Here is a 23,984-nt window from a genome sequence, read left to right on the forward strand (position 1 = left end):
GCTCAAAACTGATTCATTAATGGAAGGTGCGTAGCCGTAGATTTTGCGTGTGCAGCAACTGTCCACATGTTGTTTTAAATTCCTATATGAGCATGACTGACTGGAGCTAAAAAAATAAAAAGAGCGCACTGTGCCGTATGTCGAGCAAAAACAGTCGTAAAACTGAGCAAATCTGATGCGACACACTGAAGAGACAGACACAAGCAGTCAGCAAAACAGACAAACTGAATACGTTATATATATACATATGTTCATACTTTCGATATGAAGCCACTGCGGCACAGGTGTGCTTGTGACCCAAAATTCATGTGCAAACTGCCTTTGTTCAGTGAAAGAGTAAGCAAAGTTCTTTAGCTTCACTTTTCTTTACAAAAATCTTAAGTTTTGCGGAATTACGGTAATTTAATTTAATTCACAGTTGGTAGCGCTTTAAGGTGCAAGTTTATTCAGCTGGGCGGACATTTGGATGTTGAACGCTTTTAGCCAAATTACATAGTTTCGCATTTAGGGTAATCCCCCGCGTGGACACATTTCGCACCTAATTCGCATTGCTGTGCAAATGCAAAGCCTTGCTCCACCGAAAGTGTTGGCACTAAATAATTCATTTGTTAATTTAGACATGTCCAGCGGTGCAGAGTGGTGCATGAAGGTGCCGAAGGGTGATGCCAGCACCGACTGTGTGTGTGTGTGTGTGTGCTCTGTGTACTTTAGGCTTACTGGCGCCTAGACACGGCCAGAGCAAACCTCTAGCCGACCGACCGATCGACCGACCGACAGGCAGACAGACAGACAGAGTGGCTAGCTGGCTCTGTGTGCTCTGCTGGCCATTTGTGGTCGCATTTATATTCAAGCTATTCAATTATTAAATTCGTCGCGCAGCACTTCATGAATATTCATGGCCCTCACGACAATCGAAAATTTGCCTTTTAATTGTTTTGTTTTGTTTTGTTTGGCTTTGTTGTTCTGCCTGCAGCTAACGGTCAACAGGTCATCCACAAAAGTATATATTCAGCTCGCATTATTTTATTTTGCAATTGCATTTTTGAGTGCATTCCCATGTCGATGTGCTCAGATCATATACAAAATGTATTTATGTATAAATATATTCATTACTTAAATTATTATAATGCCCACTTTACTTCATTTGCTATGACTGTTTATGGTAACCCGTTTTGTAATTATTTAAATTTATTATTATTTTTTTTTTTTAATATTTTCGTAATGTATATTTTTATTATATAGTTCTAATTTATTTTTAATTTTTATTTGGAATATTTATTTTATATCAGGATCATCTGCTCAGCTGATTAAACAGCCTTCTTTAGGTAAACAATCTTAAATGCATTTGAGGCTAAAATTTTTGCTAATACTTAGCTCTCCATGCTTTCCTTTAATCATATTTGAAAAGCTATTCGAGCATTATTTAGGCTCTAATTTAAATTTCTAATGTAATCATAATAAGCTCAAAATATTTATATGTATATATGTATATATATATATATATCTTTTTTTTTTTTTTTTTTTGTGCACTCTCAAATTCAAATTATGCTGCTAAGACGCCACCCTAAGCTCTGCCACTTTTTCATCAGCTGCCGAGCGCTTTAAATAAAATCAATTCGCCCACCAATTGTCAATTTCAGCCAGCCCAAAAGGAAAGCGAGATGAGAAAGGTATCAAGATATATAAATATATATTATATATATTCAAATGTTATGCAGAGCCTAAGCTGATTTTCCAGCACTGGGCTCATTATCCCTTTTGACATCTGCGCCGAATTCAACGAAAAATTGTTTTTCTACAGGTATTTGGTTTCATTGCGAAAATGCGCTCAGCTGTGTGTTAGATTGTGTGTGTGAGTATGTCTGTGTGTGTGTGCGAGCCGGGCATGAAATTTAATTTGTGGCCTGGCATTAAACGATGTCGGCTTAGCCGAGCTTCGCTGCCCTCAGCCCCAGCCAGCCAGCTGGCTTTTTGTTCTTGCCTTTGACTTGGCGGCAAAATCATTTGCAAACAATTAATTCAGCAGCTCTACAACGAAATGCACTTGCGCGCCCCAATTGAGTTGCGAGTGTGCGAGTGTGTGCGAGTATGTGCGAGTGTACCTATGTGTGTCAGTGTGTGTGTCACATAAAAAATGCCATTCAAAAAACGACACATGTTGTTGCCATGGCCCCAGCATGTCAGCTCTATTAAATGTACTAATAACTGACAGACAGCCAAAGCCGAGCTGGGGACCATGAAGCGAACAGCTCGACATTTAATAGGCAGACTAGGTAGAGCGAGAGCTGTGCTGGATTTTAGACACTGCCTTCAACAAATGGCACACAAAACTCTTCTCACATCAATTTCCAAAGTGAAATGGCACAGCCAAAAGGGGTTGTTGTCACAGTACGTGACTGGCAGATATCCTGTAAATCACAGAAAGGTTAACATAAGATGTTAAGGGCTTATAGACAGCAGAAGTTGAGATTTATTCTGTATACACTATAGGGATAAATAATTCGCCTTACATTCTTAGTAACAACTTTTATATTCAATCATATCAGATTTTATAAGCTAAAACATATATTCACATTTCCGATTCAAGAACTTCCATTTGTATTACGTTAAAAATCTATACAGGGTATTTACAAATAATCTTGCAGCTGCTAAATATCAAATACAAACACACTCTATAGACTGGGTTTAGTTATTTTAGTAAGTGGATTTAACCCAAACTCCACCCACACATGAGTTGAGTTAAGATTTGTGCAACTAAACATAGTTCTCGTGAGTCAAGCGATGACTAATCAGCTTCAATTCGATAAGAAAATCAAATTAATTATATAGAGCTACCGCAAATATGTCAATGCGTCACACTTTGCTATTTAAAGTGTGTGGATTTCCAGAATCTGGCTATAATACGCACAGCAGGCAGTCTATATGCATATGTATGGGTAAGCTGATTTCGCAGTTGTTGCGTATACGCAGCGTATAAATAAATCATTTTGTATGCCTTTATCCTGTCGCTGCGGCTCTGCGGCAAAGGACAAGGCAAGGCCAGCTGCAGTTCTTGGGCCATAATTAAAAGTGATTCGGTTATAGCGTTGTGGATTTTAAAATTTCACGCCTCTCTCTCTCTCTCTCCTCTCTTCTCTCTTCTCTCTGTTCTCTGTTTCTTTTGTCGTTTTTTGCTTATTTTTGTTGTTGGTAATTATTTTTATTACTTTGTCTGTTGCCTGCTGCCATATGTGGGCTATACGCAATATTAAGTATACGCACTGTTGGCTCTCGCTCTGTCGCCTCATTTGTCAATTCGGTGCGTATGCGTAATATATGTAATGTGTTTTTAAAGTCGGCTCCGCTGCTTTAAAAGTGTCTTAACCGAGGCTCATGCCATTAGGCTAGGCTTTGGGCTTAAGGCCCGATAAGCCATTTAGCCAGCTAATTGATTTGTTTGCCTGCCACTCAAATCTAACTGTAGCTCTGTTGCTACAGTTTCAGCTGTTTCTAACTGCGGCCGCTGCTGCTGGCGGCTGACTGATTACATGGCTGCTGACACATTGGGGTCTCCCGGAAACTGGAGCGGCTTCACTTGCACACACCCACACACCCACACACACACACACACACACACACACACACACACACACACACACACACACAATGCAAATCGTATGGCAGACGACAGGCTGACAGTCGAATAACTTTTGAATGCTGAATGCATTTGAAATGCCAGCGCGCCGAGCCGTGCCGTGCCGTGTGCACAGTGTGTACAATAAGTAAACGTCCTGTCAAAATATTCACGCCCAGCCCCAACTAAGCAAATGACTGTCCATTGTCTGTTACTTTGCCAGGCCGCCTTAAATATGCATGAATACGAGCCAGAATACTTTCCTAAGTATGACAAATCTCTTGTATTCTTCTCTTTTTATATACTCGCCTTTATTTTGTTTCTCCCGGTTTTTTCCTTCTTTTTCTCTTTTTTTTTTTTTTTTCCTTGTGTCTTCACTTGCATTGTGTTTGGCTTGGACGGACGGGCCCTGAGGACTTTAAGATAACAGAAATGTCTTTGGCTTCAGCAACACAAAAGCCGAATAGTGAGTGTCTAAGCCAAGCCAACATGTGAGCAAATGCTGCCCAGCAGGCAAAGCTGCCATATTTACTATGGCCAGCTTCTTAGTGTTTGTCAATAAACTCGAAGCCATAATCCATATAGCCAGGGTGATCGCACAAAATATGATATATTTATAGAGGTGCACACATATAAACATAATGTGGCATATGGACTGGAACATTAAATGCAATAGATTCACTGTTATCGCTATGAAATTTATAGTCTCAAGTAGTCAGATTCATCATCTTAAATTCACAAGATATGCTTTGCTCAAATTTAAATTTAGAATATTATTACAATCATTTATATGGTAAAAAATGTTGGGGAGTAACGGCATCTTAGCTTAACACTCTCAGCTGTAGCTACCCACAATTCGCTTCTTTTATTTCTTTGCCATAAAAATATATAATATTCGCTTTAAGTGTGTGCTTCACATATAGTTCGTTGCCTTCAAAACAGCCGTTGTTGTGCTCACAGTTTAAATATTAAAATAAATTCTATATAATTATTTATTTATATATAGATACGTTTATTACAAAAAAAAAAAATAAATAAATAAAATAAAAACCCTGTTGGCATAGTGCACAATCAATGTTCGCCAATCGCATAAGTGTGTACATTAATTTAATTCATAATAAGCAATAACAGTAACAATGCTGATAATGTCAGCTGTTCGACATTTGTCAGCATTAAAAATAGCAACGGCACAACAAAAAAACAAAAAGTGGCAGTACACGACTAGCCGATACCCCGCTGCAGTTAGTTGAATAGATAGAGACGGCACCTGTCACATTTTAATATATCGAATGTGTAATTGTATTTTATAAGTAGATAGAGAGAGAGAATACTTTGTAAATTTTAATTAATTTTATATGTATACATATATTTATTATAAAGGCTCATTTACTTAAATATGAATATCATATAACATTTCAAGTCGATTAAAAGCAATTTCATTGCAATCGAGAGCAAATAATAATGAAAGAGCTGGTTCATGGTAATCAAAAGTTAGTATAGGTCAGCCACGCTTTCCATAAACACTTTAACCAAAAGGCTTCATACCCTATTTTGACATTTCCACTGTGCTCAGAGTAAAAAAAAATATGCAAATGCGAGCAAATAAATATATTTATGTATATACTCTCAATGTATACATTCAAAAAAAAATAAATAAAAATAAAATAAAAAAAAAATCGAGAGCAACCTTAACGGAAATGTAAAAAACATAACAATAAAAAACTAATAAAATTAATGAGATTAAATCGCTTTATAAATGTGCAAAAATGAACGCCCCGTCGCGCTGCTGCACGCAATTATAACAACTACGAGCAATTTATGTAAAATGCGAAATAAAATTCAAAATGAAATTACCCTTAGACCTCCCTTCGACCAACGTGATACTCTTACAACAGGGACTTACTTGATATAAGTGAAAGTAGATTATACATTTTGGGTCATCCAAACATAAAGCAGATTATCGAAAACCTAAAAATAACATTCTTAATCATACACCAATTAATAATTAAGAATCATATGCTTAAAATGGTCTTAATAATAAAATTTTTGTGTTTTAATTTTACCTCAAGCTAATTTATATAATTCTAAGAAATATATATTGCAATTATGTTTTACATTTTATGTTCAGAGATGATAATAAGTAAAGCAAATAAAATAGGTTTTACAGAAAAAAATTATACAGCTTAAATGAATTGCATATTTTTTAGCTTTTGTCAGTCAATTTGTTGCTAACTAAATTCTGAACTTTTAATTTACATTACAAAAAAAAAAAAAAAAAAAAAAAAAAAAAGTAATAATAATAATATTAAAAATAATGAAACATGGCAAAACACTGATAAACATTTTAGTTGTTTTGCTCAATATACAAAAATCAAACCTAAAAAAATCACCAGCCTAAATGCATTCATAAATATGTCAGCTATACTCTGTGAACGTGAGATAGGGCATCGTAAATTCGTCTAGATTAGTGGTAAATGCTGCGCCTATAGCGAGGCAAAATGAAATGTGACCCGAATCAAATGCAAAATTCATTTGGTATTTACAGTTTGAAGCACAGCCGGAAATCAGGCAGCCATGACGCCATCTTTCAAAATGGCCGCTCGTGCCGATTTCATTTTTTTTCTCCCCGCTATATTCGCTGCTGCTGTAGTCGCTCTCAATCTTGGGCCGTTTTATGTGTGGGTGTGTATGTGTGTTTGTGTCTGCCTCTGGTGATTAGCTGTCACGAATTGTGGCGAAAAACAAAAATGAATTATTACCGCGCTGCGTACAAAATGTTGACATAGATTCAAATTATTTGTAACAAAATCAACGAACTGTAGCGGCACCCATCGCTGCTCCTGCCCCCTCCCTCCCACCATCGCTATGCGCCACTTCTTCTGCTGATTAGATTAGCTTGAAAATGCTTTGCCTGAAGTGAACGGGGATGGTCATGCAAAAGAGTTTCGTCGTAAATTGCCCATCCGAGTTGCTCTGCACGTCTTTACTATTTATTATAGCCACAGCAAGATTCAGCAACAGCAACAACAACCATCCCAACAACAACTCTGCAAATAATTTGTGCAATTAATAAAGTTTTCCACAGAGCAACTATTGCTTGTAGCTCATTTACTCTGAAGGCCATGCCCAAATACAGTTGGCCATAATTTATAAAGAGAATCTGGCCTAGGCCAATGCTATTGTCATCAATACGCCTCGGCTTCGGCCTTAGTCCCCATAATTATTAGAGCCCGTATCGAGCAATTGGTTTTCCATTTTTTTTATTTAGATGGTTTCAAGGCAAAGGCGAATGGCTAAATGGGGTATGCTGTAGCTTTGAAGTAAGTTAATATAGATAGATGGGAGTGTTAAACGAAAAGTATGTATATGAATATTTCATTCATCAGTATCTTTTTCTGGTTCCGTTAAATGTATTCCTTATCGTCTGTTATTCTATAAAATATAATTTAAATATATATTACACTAATCAATAACTTTTACTTTTCTCTAAAATCTCAATTTAATTAAAAGTCAGGGTATTTTCGAGTCGAGCATTGCCGACGTTACTTGCTCTGTTTGCCTTTCTTTGATTATATTATGAACAATAGGGGCTGTAGTGCTGCTATTGCTTTGGCTTGTTTACTTTTTGGTTCGATTGTTGTTTGGTCCTTGACTTCTGGCTGCTGGTTGCTGCCTTTGTGCGCCATTGACTCATAATCGAGAATAGCTTCCTGCAGGTTGGGGATTCGTTTCCATGCCATTGCCCGGGCATTCGGATATGCCTTTGTTCATGGCTGTGTGTCAACTTTAATTCTGTTAATTTTTGCTAATTTTTGTTTCCTTATTTTTGCCAACAACTTTGCTCGTTAAACAAAGGCGGCCACAAAAACCAAGCGGCTTAAATGACAACAGCTTTTCACTGTCTTATTTTAATTTTTTTTTTACTTTTTGCTTTTTAGTAGACGCAAAAAAAAAAAAAAAAATGTAGACAAAAGGTAATGTCAACTAAACCCCATCGGCTTGAGCTTCATCAATATCATCTTCAGCCTTCGCTCACTTGTGGCATTAATTTCTGCTGTGTAAGCAGATAAATTGCAAAACGCTTACCGGAAGCTAAGAGTCATCGGCATTAAAATGGATACCACGCAACGTTTGCACAAGTCGACAATACAGTCAACACCGGAGGTGTCTATTACAGCAAATTTAAACAGTTCATAAATTGAAAAGCACACGCTTGAGGGACTTCTGCAAATGCTGCATGAATACAAGTTATTAATATTTGGAGAGTTGAAATTAAGTTAATTTCAGCTAAAGCCTAATCAAATTTGATGGCCAAATAAGTTATTGACAGAAAGCTTTTCGCATCGACCAAAACTTCTTAAAGCCTGCAGCAAGGCTTTAAGTTTTCGCTTGACTTTGCTGAAAGTTTTTGTTTTCTCAGCAAACATGGCAGGGCTCAGTTATTACAAAGCTTCCAGCTGACATTTTATATTATATTTAAGTGACCTTTAAACATTTTGTATATAAGTAGTTAAATATTGATACGGCTTTGACTTTCTGGCTTGCATTAGCTGGATTATCGCACGAACTGCAATTCAGGCACCCCGTGGCATAATCAGATTGCCATCTAATATTTATAATTGGAGCTTGCAGCATTTTGCCTGGCCAACGGTGCGTATTAGTAATATTAAGTGCAATGACAAAGGGCATAGGGCAGAGGGCAGCGGGCAGGGGGCGAGGGGAGAGGGCAGAGGGCAGCTGTCGACTGTCAGCAGTCGTCTAATTACGTCTAATTGCACCCAAGCAGAGCCGCAGGCATCCGCACACATTAGCTAATATGCTCCATGTGTTGCCTCGATAAGCTCGCTTAGAGTTTGAGCTGTTAATGTGCGGGAATATGGCTAAACGAAAGCCGTATAACGTATTTAAAACACAAATGAATAAGTGTGTGCGTGTGTGTGTGTGTGTGTGCGTGAGTGTGTTTAGTGTGAAAGTCAATTATGCATTGTGTTGCTGCTGTTTGTGGTGCTTCGCAAACAGATTTCGCTCTAGGCGTGAGCGCCCAACAAGGATATTCAAGCCATGGCTGGCATCCTCTATGGGAAATTGTGAACTGGCGCGAAGCTCTTTGAGTTGCCGGAATCTGGAACTCAATATTGTGCAAGGGTCTATGCAAACAATCGGCATGAAGCTGTTTGTAATGCTGCAATCGTATCACATTATAACAGCGTTGCCCCTTCCATCAGCGTTCAGGCGAGATAAGATTAAGTTGCGGCTGCAGCGAATCACCTCAAAGATGTTGGACAATTAATTCTCAGAAATTTGCAGGTGACACGATGCTTTGGTGTGATAGTGTTTCAGGCGCTGATTCTCATTAATGCCATGTCTATAAGGCAGTGTAGTTGTCATGCTGTTTGATGTTGCCCGCCTTTAGTCATTAAGTTATTCAGAATTGATCTTAGAGTGCAGTAGATGGATTCAAGGAATAAAACTTGGTTATAATTTATAGTTAAATATATATATATATATAATTTTTTTTTTTAAATTCCAGTAAGCTAAATCTTTAGAATATTTCAACATTAAAATGAATTTTTTTCAGTGTTGTATAATGATTATTTAAAATACTTTGCTGTGAATACTAATTATTTGTATTTAGACGCATATAAAGAGGTTTTGACTACTCCAATCGAGAATATACTATATATCTTAAGGGCCCCGCCTCAAAATCAAACAAAATATTTTTTTGTCAGTATTGTAAAATACATTATAAAATAAAAATGAAACTAAACTTATTTTATTTTATTTTTTAACTTTTTCAAACACTTTACCTGACATTAATTTGTCAAAAAAATTTTTTAAAAAGTTGTATTTGCATTTCTTTTAGTTTTCTCAAAGAGTATTTTGATGGGCTCCAAGATATGTGCATTAGCTAGGAGCATAGCGAAACATGTCCAAGTGAAGTGGACACTGCAGCTGCTGCCCTTACTAATAGTGCTCAACCATGTGCAAGAAGCGATCCAGTCATCGTTGCAACTGCGTCTAGAGGCCGGGTCGATGGCCCGCATAATTAACAGCGGTGCTCTCATAGGTGCACTCTACGTGGTGTTTGATGTATGCTTGATCCTGGTCGGCGCTGGATTGATCCTGAGCCGCAGCAAGCAGAGGACGGCCGTCCCATTTCTGATGCTGCATCGCACGTTGCGTTGCATCTTCATTGCGAACTTTGCTCTCGAAGATGCACTCAGCTATTCTGTAGATATTGGCTCGCTGCTCTTGTTATGGGCGTCGAGGCGGAATCAAGAGGCCAAGTTGAATAAGCGCAAATGGGATATTTTGCTCTTTCTCTCACGCATCTGCATGAGCTTCAATTATTTGTCCTTGTGCCGTGCAAAGAATGTAGTTTACATAAAACATTCGTTGATTATTGAGGTATTTAAGTAATTGTTTGCTCTTGCTTCTAGGTCATCAGTGGTTGGTTCTCGTTAATTTGCTGCATTTGTATGCTGATTGGCTTTAACTGCCGGCTTGTGGCGTGCCTGACTGCTTTGGCTGTGATGTGGCAGGCCTGCTGTCTGGTCAACTGGTCGTTCATATTCGGCTGGAATGATCTGACCATTAGTGTGTCCTTAATATGTTCGCTGTTCGGCAAAGTGGCTGGCTTTCTGTTAATGGCAAGGCTCGGGGCTGGCAAGTGGTCCCTGGATGCCCGAGCTTAGTTGCCAGTTCATCAATGCAACAACAATAGCAACAACAACAGCAACAACAACAGCATCAGCTTTCAACACGTGCTTCGCTGGCTCAACTGAAGTTGGATTAAGATATAAAAGTCATTAAGCATTACGAGCCAAATGATTATTTTTGTTTCTCTTCTTTTCGGCAAACGATGCTTCGCTCGCAGATTTACATGCAAACATCTAGAGTCCGCCCATTGACGCCTTAAAAGTGACTATACGAATACTTGAACTGACTGCCTGTTATACCCTATAGTCATTAATCGCATAGGCATGGGTATGCTATGGCAGAGCAAATAGGAACTTTAGATATGCGGAGAATATAAATCCAAAATGCTCAGAGACTATTGCTAAGTATGCAGCTTAGCTTGTGAGCTATCGATAAATATCGATTTTTAGATATTCCTATTTAACATTTCTATGTAAGTATATATTTAATAAAACTATTTTATTTAATTTTTATGCATTCATCATGCAGCTTGTCTAATAATTTATCGATAAATATCGATTTATACCTATTTTTCTTTATCAGCTTAGCAAAGCTCTAACTCTATATTTAAGTACGTTATCCCAGAACGTACAGGGTATTCGTTTAGTTGCTCAAAGTCGGGCAGCACAATGCTCTCCTGTATTTTATCTGCCTCTATCTGTAGCCATTCGGTTTTTATGCCAAGCACCTGGCTCATGATGAGCACTTGAACGGCCTTTGATTCGGTGTCTGTTTTCTTCATTTTGTTTTCGTTTGGTCTTTCGTTTCGCTTTTTTTTTGCGTAAATTATTGAAAAGTCTCGAGCTGTAGCAGTCCGGCTGCTTAAGCGGATTTACCATACACCATTCGCCCATTGCCCGCTGTTTCGTATTTTTGTTCTTTTTTTTGTTGTTGCTTTCTCTCTCTTTCGTGTCATTTCATGGGCTTGGCTTAAGTAGGAAATGGAACAGGAAGACGGAGCCGGACAATGGCCATGCTGCAATGTGGCGTGTTAAATGCAACAGCATGAGGCACAAGTCAACGGCGCCAATGGGCGTGGCTTAAGAGAACCCGCACCGGGCCGTTAATGAGTTTTTGGCACAGCGCTTGCATTTAACAGCTGCAGCGCAGAGCGCAGAAAGCCAACGCTGACCTTCGCTCTTGACTTAAAACCCATTTGCATAAGCGCTGCCGCCGCCGCCACCTCTACCAGCACCAGCATCAGCATCGTCTTCACATGAGCACCCGACCGCCAAAGAGGATGTGCTCGCTGCTGGCCAGGGCCTGTTGCCGTTGCCGTTGCCGTTGCCGTGGCCGTGGTCCAAGTACAACTGCTTTTTTGTTTATCCAACTGACGTGGCTTGTAAGCTGGTCTGGATAGCGTTGCCTTAATTAAAAATTGCCAGCGATTTATTGACCAACGTAAATGCAATTGACAGCGTGATAACCATATACACATTTAAAGCAAGCCGAACGGCCAATGGGTAACAGCTTTAACCAGAGTCAAATATAATAAGAAACTGGCGTTGCCAGTGTTGGAAAAGAAAGAGAAGAAATTAAGAAATTGTATGGCCAGACTATAAAATTTGTTGCCAAGATAGCAGCAGTGCTTGAGATGAACTTCAATGCAAATACGAGTATACTGAAACAGTGTTGGAAAACTATAAAATATTCGTAATGTTAGTTTTGCCAGTTTACACAAAATATTTACAAGTGGGCCCACGATAAGGGTTAGTATCTTAATTTGCAATATTTTCACTTTCAGTGTTGTAAAATGCGTAACAAAAATAAATTTATATATATCTATATATCTACATTGTATAACAGTTGTAGTCTGTAAATAAATACTTCAACAATTATCTTCGACTTTGTAGCTTTACGAATTGTGCAACACTATTTGCGTAGATTAATCAACAGCTTAAGGGCAGCCGGTGTCATTGTCGCTTGGTCATATTTTGTTCTTGGCCAAATGTTATGCTTATACCTCCGGCCACAGCAGTGCACGAAGAAAGGCGCCCTTTCGTGCAGCAACGGATGCGCAGAAAGGGACTTGTCATAAAAGTGCAGTCATGTAATTTTCTAAATGAAAACAGAAGCGAAAAAAAAAAAATGAAAATAGAGAAATAAGAAAAGAAAACGAAGAAAATGTATTAAAATGCAGGCCACCGCAAAACAAACAACAGCCATAACAAAACAACAAAATTTCTAAACAGAACGCAATTTTCGCAAGTTGTATTAAAAATTCGTAAAGGGGAGAAGCGCCAGAAAAAAAAAAAAAACGAAATGAATATAGGGAAACAAGCAACAACAAAGAAATAAAAATAAATAAAATAGAATGACAAACGGTTCGCTCAACAAGAAATATGCAAATGCAAAAAGTGCGATGTCGCCAGCGTAGGCGGATTAGAACGAGCGAAGTATGCGGGCTTGACACGTGGCGTATGAGCAACGGCATTGCTTATACATATGCAAATGTGTTTAATTAAAATGGTGCAACACGCCAGCGCCTCTCACGTGTGAGCGTGGGTGTGTGTATGTGCCTGCGTACGCTTAACGGTTAATGCACATAGCAACATTTCACATTTGCATAAGTAAAGCAAACTAAATACTCGCTGAGACAATGCAAAGCGCTCGGCAGCTCTGCCAAGTCGACCCCGCACAATAAAATTATATTCCCTTACCCACACACGCACACACAGCCACGCCCACGGCTACGCCCACGCCCACGCCAACATTACCACGCTCCCAACCGCCATGGGTTTCCCAGCTGAGCATTTAAATCTATTTACCTGCGTCGTAGGCAGCACACCGACTGAAGCTGCTGCTGCTGCTTCTACTGCTGCTGCTGCTGCTACTGCTGCTGCTGCTGCTGCTGCTGCTGCTGCTAGTGCAGATAAGAGTAATCAAATAGTCGTAAAGTTCGAGTGTGTGTATAATTAATTTGGCAACGCCTGCAAAAACAAACCACAAGAATTGAAATTGAGAGCTGACAAAAGTTTTCAACAAACATTAAGTTTCCAAACTATAAGTACTCCCTCGCCCCCCTCTCCCTCGCCCTCACTCACAGCCTTTCGCACTTCGCCACACTATTAGCTCACGTTCCCAAAAGGTTTTTCCTTTCGAAAAGCTGCAGGTCTCTGAGAATATGCAATTAGTGAGAAAGGTGTTTTACTCGGGGAAGTAAATATACATATACATAAATAAAATAAATATGTATATTTCATTAGCAATATCATATTGCATTTAGACACACAATTTGTTATACAGAATAGAAATTGAATACATAAAATTGAAATGCAAGTAAATGTAAGCAAAGGAAAATATTTACACAAAACATTCTGTATACATAAAGTGTTATACGTACCATAGAAGTAATTTGATTAACTGCTATGGAACTTATATATATGCATATTGAACAAGACTAGTAAGCGTATATGAAATAAATCGTAAATATAGATAAAAGTGTTATATTGATAGTTTACTACATTTTAAAGTCTATTTTCTATAAGTATGATCTTACCAATTGTGTTATACGGTGTATATTATGTATGCACATCAAAAGACAGCCTAATTTATATAACTGCTATACTGTTATATAAGCCATTATGTATGATGCTTAGACGGTCACAATGGGTTTTCCCCGGACTCGTGACTTTTTTATGGATGAACCCATTTCACTGTATAACAGCACTAGAACAAATTGTTATAAATTGTTATTTTAATATCTTCATTGTAGAAGAGGTTATGCAAAGTGTTATACAATATGTACAAACTAATATATGGTGTACCACAATTTATTTAAACTAAAATTATATGTCACATGCCATACAAACTGTTATACTTTAGATTACACAAACTGTTATGGAACTATATAAACTGAATTATTGTATAACACAAGTTATACAAACTTGAATACTGTATAACTGTAATACTGTATACTGTTAAACAAGTTTTTGTACTGTATAGCACAATTTGGAATAACTGTTATACTGCAAACCAGCTGCTACAGCTCGTTGTTTATCTGCTTTTGAGCCACAACATCAACTGGCTTGTAAGCCCGCAGTGCACATCACCGAATCTGTGTGTTTTCCTTTCAAGGAACACGACAGTTTGTGTGTTTTTGTCTAATCCATGCGGCTCGGTTTGCTTGCATGTAGCTTTGGCTTTAACAAGTTCTGACTTGGGCATTTAAATTCAACTTCAAGGCTAAGAGGCACACGTACGAAACGAGATGAAATGAAATGAAATTCATTTGGGAGCCGCCGCAGCGACAGCGTCGCATTACGTAAAAGCGCTTTTACGGCTACATTTGCAGCACTCGTACACACATACACACCCATACAACCCATACACACCCATCGCATTGGCTGAAGCCCAGGCAAATACACTCACGTAGTGGCAGTATGATGATGCCTTTCATTGCGGCACTTGGGCAACAAAATCTAGACTCTCCACACTCTCGATTCCGCAAACAGGTTAAACAGCCAACCGGCAAATGGCGCAGACAATAAAGCTTAGGCTAGAAGCCTGTGCAGCTCCAGCAGATCTTTTGCTCCATATTTACTCGCATTTTCGAATACTTTTTCGTTTTTGGGTCTCACCAATAAATTCGAATGCCAGCTTACATTTGAGAGTCGACAGTAAATGGGCTTTTCCCTACAGAACAACTTGAATATCCGAATTATTTTGCGTATTCAAATGCATTGCGAAATCATTTCGAACGTTCAATAATAATGCCAGTTTGTTGGGTTATTAAAATGTCATATAAACGTTTGCGCTGACAGACTTTTTTCTTTCTCTGTGTCGGCCACAAGATACGCATATGTTATATATATATATATGAATATATATATGTACAAATATAAATTTGCTTTTTATACCCTGAACCCATTGAAAATGGGAAATCAGGGTATAATGGTTTTGTTGAAATGTATGTAACAGGCAGAAGGAGGCGTGGCAGACCCCACAAAGTATATATATTCTTGATCAGGGCGACGAGCTGAGTCGATTTAGCCCTGTCCGTCTGTCTGTCTGTCCGTCTGTCCGTCTGTCCGTCCGTCCGTCTGTCCGTCTGTCCGTCTGTCCGTCTGTCCGTATGTTTGAACGCGTCGATTTCCGAAGATATAAGAGCTAGAGACTTGAATTTTTTTTTAAAATGACCGTATATACAGCGCGGACGTCGAGTTTGCTTTTAAAATTCGATAAATCATCCCGTTATGTTTTTATCGAGTAAAAACATTCAAGTTCAAATCAGGTGCCTCTATAGCTAATTGTGAATGATTTTTCTTTTTTCAAATTTCTCAAATATTCAATATAATATGTAGATCATATGCTGAAAGTTTCATTAAATTCCGTTCAGTCAAAAATTAATAAAAAATAATCAAATATTTGGCCAATTAACAAACGCACGTGCAGCAGCTACAACAAAAACATTCGTTGAATCACATCAGCTGTTAGTTTCGTTTAGTTTTGGTAGATGGCGCTGCAGCAGTGAATCTATTTGAGTTTTGCCAGCGCCACCAGCAGGGGTGGGGTGGCCTAGTGTGTTAGGTGCATGACGCTCGATCAAGAAGTCGCGGTTCGAATCCCGATCGGTGCAACACTGATGTTTTTTTTTTTTAATTGTTTCAAAATATTTTTATATTTTCATAAATACGTTTTCTATTTAATTTATATTTTTAAATACACCGAAATTGAAATTTTAACTATACTTTATGTGCGTGTTTAATAGTTTGGTTATTCTAGCAGATTCTTAGAATCACATCAGCAGTTAGTTTCATTTAGTTTTGGTAGATGGCGCTGCAGCAGTAAATCTATTTGAGTTTTGCCAGCGCCACTAGCAGGAGTGAGGTGGCCTAGTGTGTTAGCAGCATGACGCTCGACCGAGGAGTCGCGGTTCGAATCCCGGTCGATGCAACTGATGTTAATTTTTTTTTAATTATTTCAAAATATTTTTATATTTTATTAAATGAGTTTGGTATTTTATTTATATTTTTAAATACATCGAAATTGAAATTTCAGCCATACTAAATGAGCATTTTTATTTGTTGGGTTCAGGGTAGTATCTAGTCGAGCACTCTCGACTAGAGTTTTCTTACTTGTTTATATAATCTTTTTTTTACGCAGAGGTTTTCACGCGCTTGGAATTCGTTTTTGCAGGCGCCAAAATGTCAGCGACACGTATTCTAACAGCGGCAATTTATCATAAATATGCGCACACACATATGCATATGCATATGTATGAGTGCACACACACGGACACACAAGCACACTATACACTCAAACATGCGCGGCATATAAATCCGGCGCTTGTTTCGCGGCTACCCCAGCGGTCGGTCCTTTGTTTATTTCGCTGTCAGCGTTCGTTTAATTCAACATTAGCGCCTAGCAGGCAGGTCCGAGTTGCCTCTAGGTAGTGTATTTGTTGTGCATGTGTGTGCGTGCATGTGTGTGTGTGTGCATGTTGCGACTGTTGCCTTTCAACGCTGTTGTGTTTACGTCCCTTTGTATGCCCCATGGTCGCTTCCATTTTCACACGCTTTTATTTTCACTTTTCTTGCTCGCATTTTTTCTCGTTTTCAAATTGTCAAAATGTCAAATAAATTACAAGAAAAAAAAAAGAAGCAAACATTAACAAAAGATTTGTGCCAATCGCTATGTGTGTATATACACATATACATCTATATGTTTATGTGCATCTATAGAATACATATTTTGTTTTAATATGCCTATTCTCTTGTGGCCTGTTTTGATTGTTGTGGCATATTAAATAGAGATTGGGCGTTGAAAGCTGTCAGACGCATGTCTGTCTCGTTCTCTTTGTTTGTCAGGCTGTTATCAAAACTGTTATATTTGTGTAAATATACGACCAAAAGGCAATTGATCATGTGTAACAAATGAAAGTATTTGCTATTGTTATTCAAGTGTCATTTATGTAATTTAAAGAACTTTGTTTATATTTACAAAGCAAAGAAATGAGCTAATTGTTTTTGTTTTTATTATATATGCAGTGAATTTACCTAACTGAAATAGTGTGTATTAACTGATATACTATAATTGAATATGTATATAACAATAAATATATATTTCAACCTGCCTGTTGTAATCTTAGTGTTACAATATATCAAAGGCAATTCCAACCACATGAAAATGATTTATAGTCTAAATTTAGCAAACTGTTATAAGTAATAGTGACATACTAACTATACATTAAACTGTTATACCAGAACAATGTACTTGCTTATAAAAGAAAATAGAAAACTACAGTCGAGTCTCGATAACTCGTACCCCGCTAAACCGATAATCGCGATAAATCGAAAAAAATCGACCTCTTTTTAAGAAATACGTTCTCAATGATTCTCGATAATTTAAATTTCAGTCTAGATCTAGCCATTTTGAATTATCGGGATTCTACTGTATATAGATACACTTGATACACCAAGCTCAAACTGTTTACTGACATTCAATGCCTCTCTTAAGCAAATTGAGCACCCAATCTGAGTAGCAGAAAGTGTCATACTTGTATGACGTTCAAAATGCTTTATGATTTATCTTACACTTGAGGCAAGTCAGCAATGTATTCATTATGCATTGCTCGTGCGAAGACACTCACTGTCATTTGTCAATTTTCATAAAGTTTTTGCGTTAGACAGTTCGTTTCGCTTTGATCCACATGCCAGATTTATGTATTAGATGCTCAACAAATTATTCAAGTCCTTCACATAGTTGTCATAGTTACTCATACAAATGGCAATAGTGTTATATGAACTGTTATACTGACCGTAATCTCATCTTACCTAAATTTGATGGGCCATAAAACGCTTTCGACTGACACATAAAGCATCTATTATAGAGACAAATTGCATAACTTGCGTTTTCAGCTTTAACGCTTTACCAGGAAAATATTTTCGTATGCATGTGTGTGTGCAGCAAGGGCTGTATTTTATGCGTGGGTAAAGTGGGAGTAAACATACATTCACACACACATGCACAAGCACACACAGATTGTAAGAGGTGCGCAGGCACGCATACATAAGCGTAACAATAAAGACTTGGCCAAAAAGTCAAGCGGATTTTGGCCAGGCAAAGTTTGTCTATGGCAAAAAGCCGCTTAGTCTAGTTAAATAAAAGTACAACGAGAGCTCAACCAAATATATCTATGTATGTGTGTATGTATTTAAATATATTTCCATACATACAAGTCCAAGTTTTAAATGTTGAAATGTTTGGCTTTAGTTGTAAATTGCTGCAAGTGGCGCAACTTAGGAATCGCTAAGGTGATTTGCGATTAGTAAATGATTCAGCTAAAATTTAGGACCCTACACACACGCACACACCCAGCTCTGCACATCCCCACACACTCACTTATTTTACAGTTTTTAAGCGAATCCCACAAGGTATGCCATTGGCGGCTGTTGTTTATTTATGGCAGCTGCGTCTTGCCACATTCTGTTGACTCGTGTTTCATGTTTTCTGTTTTTGTTGTTGTTGTTTTAACAAGGCATTTAAATATTTAAAAAGGCCTCAAAACCTATGTGGCACCCAGCCATAAATATGCAATGAGCCTTTTTTGAATTTTTATTTTTTTATTTTCGTTTTTTTTTTTTGGTATATGGCCTGCACAGGTAGCAGCTTTTTTGGCCCCTTGGAGCAGCTCTCACCTGCCACCGTGTGGCGCTTCGCAACATTTTTCAATCAGTGAATTTTGATGACTTTTTAACTAATGCCCAAAAGCCCAAATGCCATGTTGTGGCTAAGTGTGCACGTTAATTAGCAACAGTTGTTTCATTTTTTTTTTTTCGTCTTCTGTTCTAGTCCCTAAACTGGGCATTTCATTAGACGTCGATTAAATTTTGGTAATTTTCGACCGGACACGCTCATAACACTCAAATATATATAGGTATTTGTGTGGCTGTTAGCCCAGACTCTCATCTAGGAATGTCGTAAAAAGTTTAACGTTTTCTTAAAGTATCCAGCCACAAACCAAAGCTGAGCTCCAACTCTGGCAGCTGCATAAAAATAAGAAGATAAAAAAACTTGCAAATTGTTACACGGCGAATGACACGCGCTGTCATTTTGATATACCCTTCAAGAGTGAGGTATTATGAAACTGCTATGAATTGTGTGACGGATGAAAGGTTGGAACATTTGTGGTTCCTTTAATGTTATATTTATTTTATATTTATATGAAATAATATTTATATGAAATAATTGTTAATAATGTTGGAGCAATGTAGCCTTAAGGATAAGTATAAAGTCTAGCTGAGACAAAAAAAAAAAAAAAAAAAAAAAAAAAAAAATTAAATAAAATAAAATGAAAAATAAATAAAATAAAATAAATAAAAAACGAAATAAATAAATTAAAAATAATTTTATTAATTTTTATATAGGTTATAAGTTGTTAACTGCAAGCTTTAAATATATAATTATTATTAAACATTATAGAAACCATTATTATAAACAAGTAAGAAAGCTCTAGTCGAGACAGCTCGACTACGAGATCCCCTGAACCCTTGGAGTGCTAGCTATTTCAATAATTTTTCGCGTCTTTCAGCTTACACAAGAAACACACACACATACACAAACACATACACATACAAGCACCCACTCATAAACACGCATGGGCTGCAGTGTGCGGTTACTATGAGAACTTAATTGTTTAATAACTTTTTTTGTGGACGTACGATCTTCATGAAACTTTCAGATTATGATTATAACATGAATATGCATGTAATTGCCAAAGCACAAGTCTCTAGTATTTGAAATACGCGTTTTACAAAAGTGAGGGTGAGGGGGTGAATTTAGAGGTGGGGAGTAAATTTTAACAAAAACCGAAATTGTATAAATTGCATATAAGCATACATTCAAAATTTGGAGACTCTAGCAATAAAGGTGTAGAAGATATAATTTTATAACTGGTTTTCGATAAGGTTTTTCATCGATAAAAAAAGATCGGGATGAGTTATCGAATTTTAATGATAAACTCGATATCCGCGCTGTAATTACGAACATTTTACAAAAAATTTGAAGTCTCTAGCTCTTATATCTTCGGAAATCGACGCGTTTAAACATACGGACAGACGGACAGACGGACAGACGGACAGACAGACAGACGGACAGGGCCAAATCAACTCAGCTCGTCACCCTGATCAAGAATATATATACTTTGTGGGGTCTGCCACGCCTCCTTCTGCCTGTTACATACATTTCAACAAAACCATTATACCCTGATTTCCCATTTTCAATGGGTTCAGGGTATAAAAAAATTGGCACATAGATAAAACTTTTCAAAGATAACAAGTAAGAAAGCTCTAGTCGAGACTGCTCGACTACGAGATCCCCTGAACCCTTGGAGTGCTAGCTATTTCAATAATTTTTCGCGTCTTTCAGCTTACACAAGAAACACACACACATACACAAACACATACACATACAAGCACCCACGCATAAACACGCATGGGCTGCAGTGTGCGCTTACTATGAGAACTTAAATGTTTAATAACTTTTTTTGTGGACGTACGATCTTCATGAAACTTTCAGATTATGATTATAACATGAATATGCATGTAATTGCCAAAGTACAAGTCTCTAGTATTTGAAATACGCGTTTTACAAAAGTGAGGGTGAGGGGGTGAATTTAGAGGTGGGGGGTAAATTTTAACAAAAACCGAAATTGTATAAATTGCATATAAGCATACATTCAAAATTTGGAGACTCTAGCAATAAAGGTGTAGAAGATATAATTTTATAACTGGTTTTCGATAAGGTTTTTCATCGATAAAAAAAGATCGGGATGAGTTATCGAATTTTAATGATAAACTCGATATCCGCGCTGTAATTATGAACATTTTACAAAAAATTTGAAGTCTCTAGCTTTTATATCTTCTGAAATCGACGCGTTCAAACATACGGACAGACGGACAGACGGACAGACGGACAGACAGACAGACGGACAGGGCCAAATCAACTCAGATCGTCACCCTGATCAAGAATATATATACTTTGTGGGGTCTGCCACGCCTCCTTCTGCCTGTTACATACATTTCAACAAAACCATTATACCCTGATTTCCCATTTTCAATGGGTTCAGGGTATAAAAATACAAACAATTAAAGTATAGAAACATTTAGTTTGAGAGTAAATAAGCGTACCTCTATGTAAGTTAAAAATAATAATTTTCAGATATAAGACCAAAATTTTCTTTTCATATTTTAATGTAGTGTTTCAAATGTTATCAAATTAAATCAGTTAAATTTTGTTTATTTACATTTGTTTTTTTCTTTTTAATATTTTAAAGCTGTAATATTTTTCAAACAATTTTTATTAAATCAAGTTATGTTTTAAATACAATAAGTCTATTTTATATATTTCAATTTCATGTTTTTACAAAACATGCAAATGCATATTAGTCTCTAAGGGAATGTTAACTTCGGTTTGACGTTGTTGCTTATTTTGTTTGTCTTGTTTTGTTTCTCTTGCTCTTGTTTGGCCTTTAACCTACGTATATATATTTATATATACATACAAATATATATATGCATATACACCCATCGCTGTGACGCTTCGTGTTAATCTGTTGAAATTTGCGTTTTAATAGAAATGTGTCCGTGTGTTTGTCTGTGTGTGTGCGTGTGTGTGTACCGTGCTGGTCTCTCTCTGTGTGTGTGTGTTTGGGGCAATGCTTATTTGTGATATTTTTGGGGCAACTTTTGTCAGAGGGCTGTTACGCGTGGCTGTATAAAAATGCTTATTGCTTTTAAGTACGTGATTTCGCTTTTGGAGTTTTATGCGCGCTTTAGTCTGTCTCTGTTTGGCGAACGTGTGTGTGCGTTTCTTTTATTTTTTCGAAAATGTTTGTGTGTGTTTAGCAGATGCATTAAACATATTGGTTTCCTACCATTGACAAAACATATGGCCAGAAACGTGAATATAATTTAATTAATATAATGGACACCAAAGCTGCCTTAAGGCCAACAACTGACAAATGCTTACCCCCAACGTTTGGGACAGCATTGAAAATATTTCCTTTTATGACAGCCGATTGTGATAATAACTATTGTATATGAAATTGAATGAAAAATCCTCAAACTGTTATACAAACCGTAAATATTTTACAATTTTGCATGGAAATAACAAATAAATGGAGTTCAGCCAACTGGCAGAACTTGAATGAATTGGTGAATTCGTGTAACTTGGTATACCATCTGTTATAAATGTTGTTATACATACTGTTATACACAATGAAAATCATATCATTTGGGATAAAGTTTGCCATAAAAATTTTTATAAGTAGAACATTTTCGATCTTTAAATTTAATATTAGACTCTTCCGCTGCTTTCAGTGTTTGGGGCATGCTTCAAAATTCAGGTAGTCATAGAGGCCAAGAAACGGTTATACAAACGTCCAAGCACACCCATCAGACAGAAAATATTTTACCTCTCTAACAAAATTAGCTGCATACTTGTGCAATAGTAAAAGTGTTATACAAGTTTTTATACATGTCATGCTATTCGGTGTTTAATTACGATTTTTCACTTAGTTTCCAACTCAATACACTAACGACATAATAAAAAAAAATCAAAACTGTTATACATGTGGTTATACATGCATGAGAAGTCACCTGCAAGTTTGCAAATATTGGCACTCACTGTCTCTCTATCTCTCTCTCGCTCTCTCTCTCTCTCTCTCTCTCTGTATTGACAACTATTTGTAGCACTTTTTGCCATTCATTAGATTTGATAAATGCTGCATAGCTTCATTTCCTCGAGCCAAATGCAAATATGTACTCAAGAAAAATCTATTTGCCCATTTGACTAGTCAGTTAGTGAAAAGCCAAAAGATACACATAGAGGAAAACAGACCGGCAGGTGGCTCCCGAACAACATTTTCAATTCGATTCTGTTGCATGGCTTTTATTGTGACGAAATTGAGCGCAACAACAAGGTTGACAGCAGAGCCGCAGCAGCTGGCAAATGAACACGGCTGACGACAATTGTAGGAGGGCTGTGGGCACAGGGGCGAAGAGGGAATGGGGATAAAAAAAAACAACAACAAAAATAGAGAATGAGATAGAAATTTGCATTCCGGCAAGTTTAATGGACAAATAAGCTGAAGGAATCATTCAATTGTGAAAATGGAAATTTCAGATTTGTGATAAATATCCGAACAAAGAGCCGCAAACAACCAGAAGAAGAAGAGAAGAAGAAGAAGAAGACGAAAAAAATTGATGTATATATGAGAAATGGAATAACGGAACTGAGCCAACTGCATATTCAATTTACTGGCTTTATAGGCATGAATACGCATGTTCATACAAATTGTGTGGCTGCTGCTGTTGTTTCGCCAGCTTAGGCAGCAACAGATAGAGCTATCCCATAAGCATATTAAAAACGAAAAGCAGATAAATATCAAAATAAAAGGGGCGCATCTAACAGTGGGCGAGTGAGCGTTTTAAATTTCATTTGCTGATAATGCGGCTCCACTCAAAATTCATTTTACAACTTTGTCACAAACTTTTGGCAACTGTTACAACTTTGCACGCATACAGGCACACGCACACACACACACTGGAGAGGGAGAGGCAAACATTTGGTTGACAAATATTGAAGCATACCTTATGGCTGACAGAAGATGTCAAGCGGCAAAGCTGATTTGCAGCACTCGTATCTGCCTACTGAAGGAGCAGCACGCCCA

General features: G+C 37.4%; 1 protein-coding gene across 2 annotated transcripts; it reads left to right on the plus strand.

Annotated features, from left to right (window-relative positions):
- Positions 1-7,168: 7,168 nt before the first annotated feature.
- Positions 7,169-10,779, plus strand: LOC108609890 (uncharacterized). Of its 2 annotated transcripts, XM_089464229.1 has the most exons (3): positions 7,169-8,263; positions 9,477-9,988; positions 10,054-10,779. In XM_089464229.1, exons 2-3 carry the CDS (start codon positions 9,497-9,499, stop codon positions 10,306-10,308), a joined length of 747 nt encoding a protein of 248 aa, XP_089320355.1. In that variant the 5' UTR covers positions 7,169-8,263; positions 9,477-9,496; the 3' UTR covers positions 10,309-10,779. The 2 variants fall into 2 exon arrangements, with proteins under 2 accessions (XP_089320355.1, XP_017857152.1); XM_018001663.2 differs by lacking the exon at positions 7,169-8,263 and having other exon boundaries at positions 9,328-9,988.
- The last annotated feature ends 13,205 nt before the right edge of the window (positions 10,780-23,984 follow it).

The sequence above is a fragment of the Drosophila arizonae genome, chromosome 3 (genome assembly GCF_054131065.1).
Source record: "Drosophila arizonae isolate 15081-1271.41 chromosome 3, UAZ_ARI_1.0, whole genome shotgun sequence".
NCBI classification, from domain to species: Eukaryota; Metazoa; Arthropoda; class Insecta; order Diptera; family Drosophilidae; genus Drosophila; species Drosophila arizonae.